Here is a 13,237-nt window from a genome sequence, read left to right as displayed (position 1 = left end):
TCATTTTTAAATCTGAATAGTGATTCAAAAAAAACCAAAAACCCCAAAAATCCCAAAATTTACCCCAAAATTCACCCCAAATTTGGATTTGGGATCATCAAAAACCCTAAAATAAAAAAAAATCAAACGAATTGACCGAAAAATGACCAAATTATCCCAAAAATTCACTTGGAGCTTCTGAAATCTGATTTGGGATTCAAAAAAATCCCAAAAATCCCAAAATTTACCCCAAAATTTACCCCAAATTTGGGTTTGGGATCCTCAGAAACCCCAAAATCAAAAAAAATAAATAAAAACTGATTCAAAAATGACCAAAATATCCCCAAAAAATCCACCTGGAATCCTCAAAATTTGATTTGGGATTCCCAAAAATCCCCAAAAATCCCAAAAATTACCCCAAAATTTACCCCAAATTTGGGTTTGGGATCCTCAGAAACCCTAAAATAAAAAAAAAAAAAAAAATTGACCCAAAAATGACCAAAATATCCCAAAAAATCCACCTGGAATCTGATTTGGGATTCCAAAAAAACCCAAAAACCCCAAAATTTACCCCAAAATTTACCCCAAAATTGGGTTCAGGAGCTCCAAAAACCCCAAAAATCCTCCTGAAGTCCAAAAAAAACCACCAAAAAACCCCAAAAACCCCAAAAAACAAGCAAAAAAAACCCCAAACAAAAAAACCACAAAAACCCCAAAAACCCCCAAAATCCATCCTAGGAATTTGGGTGAATTTTGGGTTGAATTTTGGGAAATTTTAGCTAATTTGGGTGAATTTTGGGTTCAATTTCAGGAGGATTTGAAAGGATTTTGGGGCAAATTTGGTTGGAATTTTGGGAATTTTTTGGGCTGAATTTGGGTGAATTTTGGGTTGATTTTGGGGTTTTTGGGGAGTTTTTTGGGTTGATTTTGGGCTAATTTTGGGGTGAATTTTGGGCTGAATTTGGGGTTTTTTGGGGCTGATTTTTGCCTCATTTTGGGCTGAATTTTGAGGTGATTTTGGGCAACTTTGGGATCATTTTGGTGCTTTTTTTGGGTTTTTTGGGCTGATTTTGGGGTGGATTTTGACTTTTTTGGGCTGAATTTTGAACTGAATTTTTGGCTAATTTTGTACTAAATTTGTATTAATTTTTGACACATTTTGAGCTAAATTTTTTGTAAATTTTATGCTAATTTCATGTTAATTTTGCATTAATTTATACTAATTCACGCTTATTTTTGATTCATTTTGGGTTAAATTTTATACAACTTTTTACCTATTTTGGGACAAATTTTATCCTAAATTTCCTCTGAATTTCACTGAATTTTCACCAATTTTTGGCCAATTTTGGGTTAAATTTTGGGCTAAATTTGGCCAATTTTGCTTCATTTTATGCTGAATTTTCTACCAATTTTTACCAATTTTAGGCCAAAAATTGTACTAATTTTTTAACAATTTTGGCCCATTTTAGGCTAAAATTTGTGTTAATTTTTCCCCAATTTTTAACTCATTTTGGGGTAAATTTTGGGCTAAATTTGGCCAATTTTGGCTCCTTTTGTGCTGAATTTTCTATCAATTTTTACCAATTTTTGGCTAAAATTTGTACTAATTTTTACCAAATTTTGGCCAATTTTGGGGTGAATTTTTCCCCAATTTTTAGCTCATTTTGGGTTAAATTTTGGGCTAAATTTGGCCAAATTTGGTTTTTTTTCCAGACCATGCAATGTTTGGAGATTTTTGCCGAAACTTGCGAAGCTTTGCTGATCAAACATGGAAAAAGAATTGTTGGTGAGTCAAAAATTCCGTTTTTATCCCCAAAAATTCCCTGGAAAATCCCAAAAAAAATCCCTTTTGGATCCCAAAAAATCGGGAAAAATTAGAAAACCAAAAAAATCCGAAATTTTTGGGGATTTTCTGGGATTTTTGGGTGAATTTTTGGGTTTTAAAGCAAATTTTTTGGGGATTTTTTTGGATTTTAAGATGAATTTTCGAGATTTAGAATAAATTTTGGGGGATTTTGGTAAATTTTGGGATCTTCAAATGCTGGGGGAGTCAGGAGAGCCCAAATTTGGGAATTTGGGGAGATTTTTTGGGAATTTTGGGAATTTTTGAGAAATTTCTGGGAATTTTGGAGGAATTTTTTGGCTCCAAAAATCTAAATTTTCCCATTTTTGGGCTAAAATTCCCCAAATTTTGGGCTCCTGGGGGTTTTTGGGGATCCTGAACTCGATTTTTGGGGTCCTGAGTGGAATTTTGGGGGAAATTTTGGGGATTTTGAGGCAATTTTGGGGAATTTAAGGGGAATTTTGAGCTCTGAAATCTGAATTTTCCCCAAATTTTCCCCAAATTTTCCCCAATTTTTCTCAATTTTGGGCTAAATTTCCCAAACTTTGGCCTTCTGGGGGTTTTTGAGGTCGCTGAGTTCGATTTTTGGGGTCCTGAGATGAATTTTGGGAATTTTGAGGCAATTTTGGGGTATTTTAGGGGAATTTTGAGCTCTGAAATCTGGTTTTTCCCCAAATTTTCCCCAAATTTTCCCAATTTTGGGCTAAATTCCCCCAAATTTTGGCCTCCTGGGGGTTTTTGGGGTTGCTGAGTTCGATTTTTGGGGTCCTGAGTCAAATTTTTGGGAATTTTTTTGGATTTTGAGTGAATTTTGGGGAATTTTGAGGAATTCTGAGTTCCAAAAAATCTAAATTTTCCCCAATTTTTCCCATATTTGTGCTAAATTCCCCAAATTTTTGGCCTCCTGGGGGTTTTTGGGGATCCTGAATCCGAATTTTGGGGTCCTGAGATGAATTTGGGGAATTTTGAGGCAATTTTGGGGAATTTTGAGGAATTTTGAGCTCCAAAAATCTGAATTTTCCCCAAATTTTCCTCAAATTTTCCCCAAATTTTCCCAATTTTGGGCTAAATTTCCCAAATTTTGGCCTCCTTGGGGTTTTTGGGGTCACTGAGTTCGATTTTTGGGGTCCTGAGATGATTTTTGGCTCCCCAAACCCCCAAATTTGCCCCCCAGAGGAGCAGTTTGTGCTGAAGAGAGTGGCTGATGCTGCAATCGATGTCTATGCCATGGCTGTGGTGCTGGCCAGGTGAGAATGGGGAAATTTGGGGAAATTTGGGGGGATTTTGGGGAAATTTGGGGATTTTTGGGAATTTTGGGGGAATTTTTGGGGTTGGGGGGATTTTATGGGATTTTTTGGGGGAATGTGGGAAGAATTTTGGTTGAAATTTGGGAATTTCTGGGGAATTTTGGGGATTTTTTTTGGAATTTTGGGACATTTTGGGGATTTGGGGGATTTTTGGGAATTTAGGGGATTTTTGGGGGAATTTGGGAAGAATTTTGGTGGAAATTTGGGAATTTCTGGGGAATTTTGGGGATTTTAGGGGATTTTTTGGGGAATTTTGGTGAAGTTTTGGGGAAATTTTGGGTATTTTTTGGGGATTTTGGGGGATTTTTTTGAATTTTGGGGATTTTTAGGTGATTTTGGGGGAATTTTGTGTATTTTTGGGGAATTTTGGGGGAATTTGGGATGAATTTTGGGGATTTTGGGGGTTGGGAATTTTGGGGAATTTTTAGGGGAATTTTGGGTTTTTAGGGGATTTTTGGGTAAATTAGGGAAATTTTGGGGAATTTTTTTGAATTTGGGGGATTTTTTTGGGAATTTGGGAATTTTGGGGGGAATTTGGGATGAATTTGAGGGATTTTTTGAGAATTTTTAGGGGATTTGGGAGGATTTGGGGATGAACTTGGATTTTGGAGTTGATTTTCTGCTGAATTTCACTGAATTTTATGTTAAATTTTATTCCAAATTTTACCAATTTTTTCAGCTAAATTTCACCTAATTTTATGCCAAATTTCACCAAACTTTACGTTAAACTTTCTCAAATTTTATCTTAAATTTCACCAAATTTTATCTTAAATTTCACCAAATTTTATCTTAAATTTCACCAAATTTTGTCCTAAATGTCACCAAATTTTATTCTAAATTTCACCAAATTTTATGCCAAATTTTCCCAAATTTTATCCCAAATTTCACTGAATTTTATCCTAAATTTCACCCAATTTTATTCTAAATTTCACTAAATTTCATCCTAAATTTCACCAAATTTTACGTTAAACTTTACCAAATTTTATCTTAAATTTCACCAAATTTTGTCCTAAATTTCACCCAATTTTATCCTAAATTTAGTCCAATTTTATCCTAAATTTCACCAAATTTTCTGCCAAATTTTCCCAAATTTTATGCCAAATTTCACCCAATTTTATCTTAAATTTCACCCAATTTTATTCTAAAATTCACCAAATTTTATCTTAAATTTCACTCAATTTTATCCTAAATTTCACCAAATTTTATGCCAAATTTTCCCAATTTTTTTGCCAAATTTTCCCAAATTTTCTACCAAATTTCACCCAATTTTGTCCTAAATTTTAACAAATTTAATCCTAAATTTCACCCAATTTTCTCCTAAATTTAATCCAATTTTATCCTAAATTTCACCAAATTTTCTGCCAAATTTTCCCACATTTTCTGCCAAATTTCACTGAATTTTATTCTAAATTTCACTCAATTTTATCTTAAATTTCACCCAATTTTATTCTAAAATTCACCACATTTTATCCTAAATTTCACCAAATTTTATGTTAAACTTTACCAAATTTTATTCTAAATTTCGCCAAATTTTATGCCAAATTTTCCCAAATTTTCTTCCAATTTTCACCCAATTTTATCCTAAATTTAATCCAATTTTATCCTAAATTTCACCAAATTTTATCCTAAATTTAATCCAATTTTATCCTAAATTTAATCCAATTTTATCCCGAATTTCCTCCAATTTTCACTGAATTTTCACCAAATTCTCTCCCAATTTTCTCCCAATTTTCTCCCAATTTCTGAGTGTTTTTTGGGAATTTTTCCCCAATTTTGGGGATTTCAGAGCCTCCAGATCTCTGGCTTTGGGAATCCCAACGGCTGAGCACGAGAAGCTGCTGGCGCTGAGCTGGTGCGGCGAGGTGAGAACTGGGGAAAAATGGGAATTTTGGGAAAAAATTGGGGGAAAATGGGAATTTTGGGGGAAAAATGGGAATTTTGGGGAAAAAATGGGAGTTTTGGGTCAAAAAAATGGGAATTTTGGGGAAAAAAATGGGAATTTTGGGGGAAAAATGGGAATTTTGGGGGAAAAAATGGGAATTTTGGGATTTCTCTATTCAGCCCCATTGGTCAGCGATGGCCGCCATGCCCGCCTTGCCCTCCACCCCTGCGGGTTTGGGGGGAAAATGGGAATTTTGGGATAAAAAATGGGAATTTTGGGTGAAAAAATGGGAATTTTGGGTGAAAAAATGGGGATTTTGGGTGAAAAAATGGGAATTTTGGGTGAAAAAATGGGAATTTTGGAGTAAAAAATGGGAATTTTGGGTGAAAAAATGAGAATTTTGGGTGAAAAAATGGGAATTTTGGGTGAAAAAAATGGGAATTTTGGGAAAAATGGATTTGGGAATTTTGGGAAAAATTGGGAATTTGGGGAAAATGGGAATTTTGGGGGAAAAACTGGGAATTTGGGGAAAGAGAATTGGGGAAAATGGGAATTTTGGGAAAAAATTGGGCAGGTGGAATTTTGGGGAAAAAGGGAATTTTGGGAAAAATTGGGAATTTTGGGGGAAAATGGGAATTTTCGGGGGAAAATGAGAATTTTGGGTGAAAAAATGGGAATTTTAGGGGGAAAAATGGGGATTTGGGAATAGGTGGAAAAAATCCCTGTGAATTGAATTGGAAAAATGGGAATTTTGGGTGAAAAAATGGGAATTTTGGGGGAAAAAATGGGAATTTTGGGAAAAAATAATCTTTTGGGGGAAAAAGGATATTTGGGGTAAAAAGGGAGTTTGGGGGAAAATTTGGAGAATTTTGGGGAAATTTTTGGGATTTTGTGGAAATTTGGGAATTGGGGAATTTGATTTTTTGGGGAAAAATGGGAATTTTGGGGGGGAAATGGGAATTTTGGGGAAAATCTGGGAGTTTTGGGGAGAAAAATGGGAATTTTGGGTGAAATTTGGGATTTTTTTGGGGAAATTGTGGGACTTTTGGGCTGAATTTGGAAGTGATTTTGGGCTCATTTTGGGTTAATTTTGGGCCAATTTTAGATTAATATTTGTGCCAATTTTGGTCTATTTTTGGTGCTAATTTTGGGTTAATTTTAATATAATTTTGGGCTAATTTTGCTCTAATTTTGGGTTAATTTTGGATTAATTTTGGGCTAATTTTGGTCTATTCTTAGTCAATTTTGGACTAATTTTGGTGCTAATTTTGGGCTAGTGTTAGGTTAATTTTAATATATTTTTGGGCTATTTTTGGGTTAATTTTGGGCTATTTTTGGGCTAATTTTGGTTAATTTTAATCTAATTTAGGGTTAATTTTGGGCTAATTTTGTTCTATTTTTGGTCTATTTTTGGGCTAATTTGGGGTCAATTTTAATCTATTTTTGGGCTAATTTTGGTCTATTTTTGGGCTAATTTGGGGTCAATTTTAACCTATTTTTGGGCTGATTTTGCTCTATTTTTGGGCTAATTTTGGTCTATTTTTGTTCTATTTTTGGTCTATTTTTGGTCTATTTTTGGGTCAATTTTAACCTATTTTTGGGCTGATTTTGGTGCATTTTTGGGCTAATTTAGGATTAATTTTAATCTATTTTTGGGCTGATTTTGGTCTGTTTTTGGGCTATTTTTGGGCTGATTTTGGTGCATTTTTGGGCTGATTTTCTCCGTTTTTGGGTCCTTTCTAGGCCCACGAGAGAGTTCTCACCTCCCTCAAGTCTCTTCCTGGCAGAAACTTCCGGAATTTTCGGGATTTGGCAGCAGCAATGGTGGAGAGTGGGGGGGTGGTGGTGCCAACCCCCCTGGGCTTCTGAAAAACCCAAAATTTACCCCAAAAATTGCACTTTGAGAAACCCTGAAAAATCCCAAAAAAATCCCCCAAAAATCCCACCTTGAGAAACCCAAAAAACCCCAAATTTACCCCAAAAAAACCCCAAAATTCACCCTAAAAAACCCCAAAATTCACCCTAAAAAACCCCAAAATTTACCCCAAAAAATCCCAAAAAAGCACTTTGAGAAACCCTGAAAAATCCCCAAAAAAATCCCCCAAAAAACCCACCTTGAGAAACCCAAAAAACCCCAAAATTCACCCTAAAAAACCCAAAATTCACCCTGAAAATATCACTTTGAGACCCCAAAAAACCCAAAATTTACCCCAAAAAATCCCAAAAAAGCACTTTGAGAAACCCTGAAAAATCCCCAAAAAAATCCCCCAAAAAACCCACCTTGAGAAACCCAAAAAAACCCCAAAATTCACCCTAAAAACCCCAAAATTCACCCTAAAAATCCCCAAAAACCCCAAAATTCACCCTAAAAAAACCCTAAAAAAACCCCAAAAAAGCCCAAATTCACCCTAAAAAGACCCCAAAATTCACTTTAAAAAACCCCAAAATTCACCCTAAAAAACCCTAAAAATTCACCCTAAAAAAACCCCAAAATTAACCCCAAAATTCACCCTAAAAACCCAAAATGATGGAGAGTGGGGGGGTGGTGGTGCCAACCCCCCTGGGCTTCTGAAAAACCCAAAATTTACCCCAAAAAAACCCAAAATTTACCCCAAAAAATCCCAAAAAAGCACTTTGAGAAACCCTGAAAAATCCCCCAAAAAAAAGCTCCTTGAGAAACCCAAAAAAACTCCAAAATTCACCCTAAAAATATCACTTTGAGACCCTAAAAAAACCCTGAAAAACCCAAAATTTACCCCAAAAATTGTACTCAGGATACCCAAAAACTGCACAGAAAAAATCCCCCAAAAAACCCACCTTGAGAAACCCAAAAAAACCCCAAAATTCACCCTAAAAACCCCAAAATTCACCCTAAAAATCCCCAAAATTCACTCTAAAAAACCCCAAAATTCACTCTAAAAAACCCCAAAATTTACCCCAAAAAATCCCAAAAAAGCACTTTGAGAAACCCTGAAAAATCCCCAAAAATCCCACCTTGAGAAACCCAAAAAAATTCCAAATTTACCCCAAAAAAACCCCAAAATTCACCCTAAAAAACCCAAAATTCACCCTGAAAATATCACTTTGAGACCCCAAAAAACCCAAAATTTACCCCAAAAAAACCCAAAAATTGCACTCAGGATACCCAAAAATTGCACAGAAAAAATCCCAAGAAAAACTATCCTGAAAAACCCGAAAAACCCCAAAATTTACCCCAAAAAAGCACTTTGAGAAACCCTAAAAATTCACTGAAAAATCCCCAAAAAAATCCCCTTGAGAAACCCAAAAAACCCCAAAATTCACCCAAAAAAACCCCAAAAATTCACCCTGAAAAACCCCAAAAAAACCCCAAAATTCACCTTTAAAAAGCACTTTGAGACCCAAAAAAACCCCAAATTTATCCCAAAAAAATCACTGAAAAAATGCCTTAAAAAACCCCAAAATTTACCCCAAAAAAACCCCAAAATTTGCCCCAAAAAACCCCAAAATTTGCCCCAAAAAACCCCAAAATTTGCCCCAAAAAACCCCAAAATTTACCCCAAAAATCCCAAAATTTGCCCCAAAAATCACTGTGAGACCCAAAAAAAAAAACCCCAAAGTGCACTTTTTGGAAAACCCAAAAAATCAGGAAAAACCCTAAAAGAAGCACTTTAGGAAACCCCAAAATCCTCCAAAAAATCCCCCAAAAATCCCAAAATTTCAGGAATTTTCCCAAAATTTCATCATTTTTGGGATTTTTTTCCAGTGCCTTTCATCCCAAATTTTGGGGGAAATAATTTCTCCAAATTCCCATGAATTTCCCCCAAAATTCCCATAAAATTCCCCAAATTTTTAGGGATTTTTTCCCCCAATTTTTAGGTTTTTTCCCCAAAATTTTATTATTTTCCCCCAAATTTTATTATTTTCACTCAAAAATTTATTATTTTCTCCCAAAATGTTATTATTTTCTCCCAAATTTTTAGGATTTTCCCCCAAATTTTTAGGTTTTTTCCCCCCAAATTTATGGGTCTTTTTCCCCCAAAAATTTTATTATTTTCTCCCAAATTTTTATTATTTTCCCCCAAAATTTTATTATTTTCCCCAAAAATTTTATTATTTTCCCCCAAAATTTAGGTTTTTTCCCCCAAAATTTTAGGATTTTTCCCCAAAATGTTATTATTTTCTCCCAAAATTTAGGTTTTTTCCCCCAAATTTTATTATTTTCCCCCAAAATTTTATTGTTTTCCCCAAAATATTATTTTCTCCCAAAATTTTAGGATTTTTCCCCCAAGTTTTTAGGGTTTTCTCCCAAAATTTAGGTTTTTTCCCCCAAATTTTATTATTTTCCCCCAAAATTTTATTATTTTCCCCAAAAATTTTATTATTTTCTCCCAAAATTTAGGTTTTTTTCACCAAATTTTCGGATTTTCACCCCAAATTTTTAGGTTTTTTCCCCAGAATTTCATTATTTTCTCCCAAATTTTAGGATTTTTCCCCAATTTTTTAGGATTTTCCCCAAATTTCATTATTCCTCCCAATTGCCTTAATGAATTGCCTTAATTAACGAACTAATTAACGAATAAAAACTTCATTTCCTCTCCGAGTCTCTCTGGTTCCTTCTGGAAAACTCCATTTCCCATCATGCTTTGCGCCTTTGGGGTCACTGGGAGGTTTTGACCCCAAAAATCCCAAATAATCCCAAAATAATCCCAAAAAATCCGATTAGCCAAAGCATGGCGCTGGCGCCTGGTGAGAGAGAGAACTCCGGGAAATTTGGGATTTTTGGGGCCAAAAATGGGAAATTTGGGATGCCTGGGAAAATTTGGGACATTTTGGGGAAATTTTGGGGGTTTTTTGGGGATTTTTTTGGGCTTTTTTAGGGGATTTTTGGGGATTTTCAGGCCTAATTTAGGAGCCTTAAGTGAGAATTATTGGGGGAATTTGGGGAATTTTAGGATTTTTGGGGCCAAAAAGTGGAAATTTGGGGTCCTGGGAAAATTTGGGACATTTTGGGGAAAAATTTGGGGATTTTTTGGGGTTTTTTTAGGGGATTTTTTGGGGATTTTTTGAGGTTTTCAGGCTTTGTTTAGGAGCCTTAGGTGAGAATTCTGGGGGAAATTTGGGGAATTTTGGGATTTTTGGGGCCAAAAAATTGGATTTTTGGGATCCTGGGAGGTTTGGGAGTCAATTTTGGGGAATTTTTTGGGGAATTTTGGGGTTTTTGGGGATTTTTTGGGGTTTTTTTCGGGATATTTTGGGGTTTTCAGGCCTAATTTCTGAGCCTTGCAGGAGATTTTGGGGGAATTTTGGAGGTTTTGGGATTTTTGGGACCTAAAAATCGAAAATTTGGGGTTTTGGGAGGTTTGGGACTCAATTTTGGGGAATTTTTGGGGATTTTTGGGGGATTTTGGCACCATTTGAAGGCCTCAGGGAGGTTTTTGGGGGAATTTTGGGAATTTTTGGGTCCAAAAATTTCAAATTTGGGGTTCCTGGGATGATCTTGACTCGATTTGGGAGGTTTTGGGGAAATTTTTGGGGTTTTTTGGGGAATTTTGGGGTTTTTTGGGGAATTTTGGGGTTTTTTGGGGTCAGCAGGTCGAATTTCTGAGCCTCAGGGTGGTTTTAGGGGAAATTTTGGGGGAAATTTTGGGGAATTTTGGGGAATTTTGGGTCCAAAAATTGGGGATTTTGGATTTTGAGGTTTTCTTGGAGAAATTTGGGGGAAATTTTGGGGTTTTTTGGGAGGATTTTGAGGGTTTTTTGGGAGGTTTTTGGGGGTTTTTGGGGAAATTTTGGGAGGATTTTTGGGGAAGTTTTGGGAGAATTTTTGGGGTTTTTCGGAGGATTTTTGGGAGGTTTTTGAGGAAATTTTGGGAGGATTTTTGGGAGGTTTTTGAGGGGTTTTTTGGAGGATTTTTGGGAGGTTTTTGGGGAAATTTTGGGAGGATTTTTGTGAAAATTTTGAGGTTTTCTTGGAGGATTTTGGGGTTTTTTTGGGAGGATTTTCGGGAAATTTTGGGAGGATTTTTGGGAAAATTTTGGGGTTTTCTTGGAGGATTTTTGGGGGTTTTTTGGGAGGATTTTCGGGAAATTTTGGGAGGATTTTGGGGAGGATTTTTGGGTTTTTTGGGGTTTTTTTGGGAGGATTTTGGGGGGTTTTTGGAGGATTTTTGGGAGGATTTTGGGGTTTTTTGGGAGGATTTGGGGTTTTTTTGGCTCCCAGCCCCAATTTTGGCTCCCAAACCCATTTTTTGGGACCTCAGATCCCAATTTTGGGCTCCCAACCCCAAATTTTGGGGCTCCAACCCTTTTTTTTGGGATTCCTAACCCATTTTTTGGGCTCCAAACCCCAAATTTTTAGGTCTCAACCCCAAATTTTTGGCTCCCAACCCATTTTCGAGGCTCCTGAATCCAAATTTTCAGCTCCCAAACCCGAATTTGGGGTTTTAAACCCAAATTTTGGGGTTTCATCCCCATTTTTTGGCTCCCTAATGACATTTTTTGGATCCCAAACCCCATTTTTGGGCTTCCTTGACCCATTTTTTCAGCTCCAAACCCAATTTTTGGGTTCCCAATCCCATTTTTGGGACTCCCAAATCCGAATTTTTGGGTCCCAAACACAAATTTTGGGGTTTCATCCCCATTTTTAGGCTCCCTGACCACATTTTTTGGATTCCAAACCCAAATTTTTGGGTCCTAATTCCAATTTTTTGGGCTCCCAATCCCAAATTTTGAGTTTAAACCCCAAATTTTAAGCTCAAAACCCCAAGTTTTTGGCTCCCAAACCCAAATTTTGGCTTCCCAATCCCATTTTTGGGGCTCCCAAATCTGAATTTTTGGGGTTTTAAACCCGAATTTTGGGGTTTCATCCCCATTTTTTGGCTCCCTAATGACATTTTTTGGATTCCAAACCCCATTTTTGGGCTTCCTTGACCCATTTTTGGAGCTTCCAACCCCAAATTCTGAGCTCAAAACCCCAAATTTTTTAGCTCCCAACCCATTTTCGGGGCTCCCGAATCCAAATTTTTGGTTCCTAAACCTGAATTTTGGGGGTTTTTCCCATTTTTGGGGCTGCAGGAGGAACTCAAAGTCTCCTGGCCAAATTTTTTGGGGCTCAAAACCCGATTTTTTGGGCTCCCAACCCCAAATTTTGAGCTCCAAATCCCATATTTTTGGCTCCCAGCCCATTTTCGAGGCTCCCAAACCCGAATTTTCAGTTCCCAAACCCGAATTTTGGGTTTTTCTCCCATTTTCGGGGTGCAGGAGGAGCTCAGAGGCTCCAAACCCCATTTTTTGGTGCTCCAAACCCAAATTTTTGGGTCCTAATCCCAAATTTTTGGCTCCCAACCCCAAATTTTGAGCTCAAAACCCAAATTTTTGGCTCCCAAACCTGAGTTTTTCAGCTCCAAACCCATTTTTGGGGCTTTCAAACTCAATTTTTGGGGCTCCCAACCCCAAATTTTGAGCCCAAACCCCCAAATTTTGGTCTCCCAGCCCATTTTCGAGACTCCTGAATCCGAATTTTCACTTCCCAACCCCGAATTTTGGGTTTTTCTCCCATTTTTGGGTGCAGGAGGAACTCAAAGGCTCCAAACCCCACTTTTTGGTGCTCCAAACCCAAATTTTTGGGTCCTAATCCCAATTTTTAGGCTCCAAACCCCAAATTTTTAGGTCCCAACCCCAAAATTTTCGGCTCCCAACCCATTTTCAAAGCTCCCAAACCCAAATTTTCGGTTCCCAACCCCGAATTTTGGGTTTTTCTCCCATTTTTGGGTGCAGGAGGAGCTCGGCGCCTCCTGGCCGAAGCTCTGGGATTTCCTCCGAAGCTCAAAGCTCAGCAGCTGCTGCGAGTCCTGCAGAGCAACTTGTTCCAGGCTCTGCTCGGTAATTCGGGGATTTGGGGAAATTTGGGAATTTTGGAGGATTTTGGGGGAATTTGGGGCATTTTGGGATCGGTTTGGGTGGAGTTTGAGGGGTTTTGGGTGGATTTTGGGGGATTTTCAGGGGATTTGGGGTGAAATTTGGGAGATTTTTGGGTTCTGCAGAGCAGTTTGTTCCAGGCATTGCTCAGTAATTCGGGAATTTTGGGGAATTTGGGAAATTTTGGGATGGATTTGGGTGCAGTTTGAGGGATTTTGGGTGGATTTTCAGGGCATTTGGGGTGAAATTTTGGGTATTTTGGGGAATTTTTGGGTCCTGCAGAGCTCCTTGTTCCAGGCTCTGCTCGGTAATTCGGGAATTTGGGGA

General features: G+C 37.2%; 1 protein-coding gene and 1 long non-coding RNA gene across 6 annotated transcripts in view; one reads left to right on the top strand and one right to left on the bottom strand.

Annotated features, from left to right (window-relative positions):
- LOC146423154 (very long-chain acyl-CoA dehydrogenase, mitochondrial-like) overlaps nt 1–7,876 on the top strand; it is a 29,921-nt gene extending 22,045 nt beyond the window's left edge. Inside the window, exons 16-20 of one of the 4 annotated variants that reach the window (XM_085045160.1) lie at nt 1,693–1,765; nt 2,997–3,069; nt 4,916–4,991; nt 6,755–6,873; nt 7,736–7,876. In XM_085045160.1, the coding sequence (XP_084901286.1) occupies nt 1,693–1,765; nt 2,997–3,069; nt 4,916–4,991; nt 6,755–6,873; nt 7,736–7,751 (357 nt within the window). In that variant the 3' untranslated portion in view covers nt 7,752–7,876. Of the gene's footprint in view, nt 1–1,692; nt 1,766–2,996; nt 3,070–4,915; nt 4,992–6,754; nt 6,874–6,957; nt 7,245–7,291; nt 7,414–7,735 lie in introns of those variants that run through there. The other 3 variants (XM_085045159.1, XM_085045161.1, XM_085045162.1) reach the window with 3 other exon arrangements.
- On the bottom strand, nt 6,835–8,463 carry LOC146423153 (uncharacterized). Of its 2 annotated transcripts, none has more exons than XR_014847708.1 (3): nt 8,225–8,463; nt 7,736–7,882; nt 6,835–6,873 (listed from the first exon to the last, which is right to left on the bottom strand). It is a non-coding gene; the product is annotated as an uncharacterized LOC146423153 (long non-coding RNA). The 2 variants fall into 2 exon arrangements; XR_014847709.1 differs by lacking the exon at nt 6,835–6,873 and adding an exon at nt 7,533–7,576.
- Nucleotides 8,464–13,237: the final 4,774 nt, after the last annotated feature.

This window comes from Lichenostomus cassidix, unplaced genomic scaffold, assembly GCF_008360975.1.
Source record: "Lichenostomus cassidix isolate B80296 unplaced genomic scaffold, HeHo_3.0 HiC_scaffold_34, whole genome shotgun sequence".
Classification (NCBI taxonomy): Eukaryota; Metazoa; Chordata; class Aves; order Passeriformes; family Meliphagidae; genus Lichenostomus; species Lichenostomus cassidix.
The sequence above is the reverse complement of the archived record's forward strand: the minus strand, read 5'-3'. Positions and strand labels throughout refer to the sequence as shown.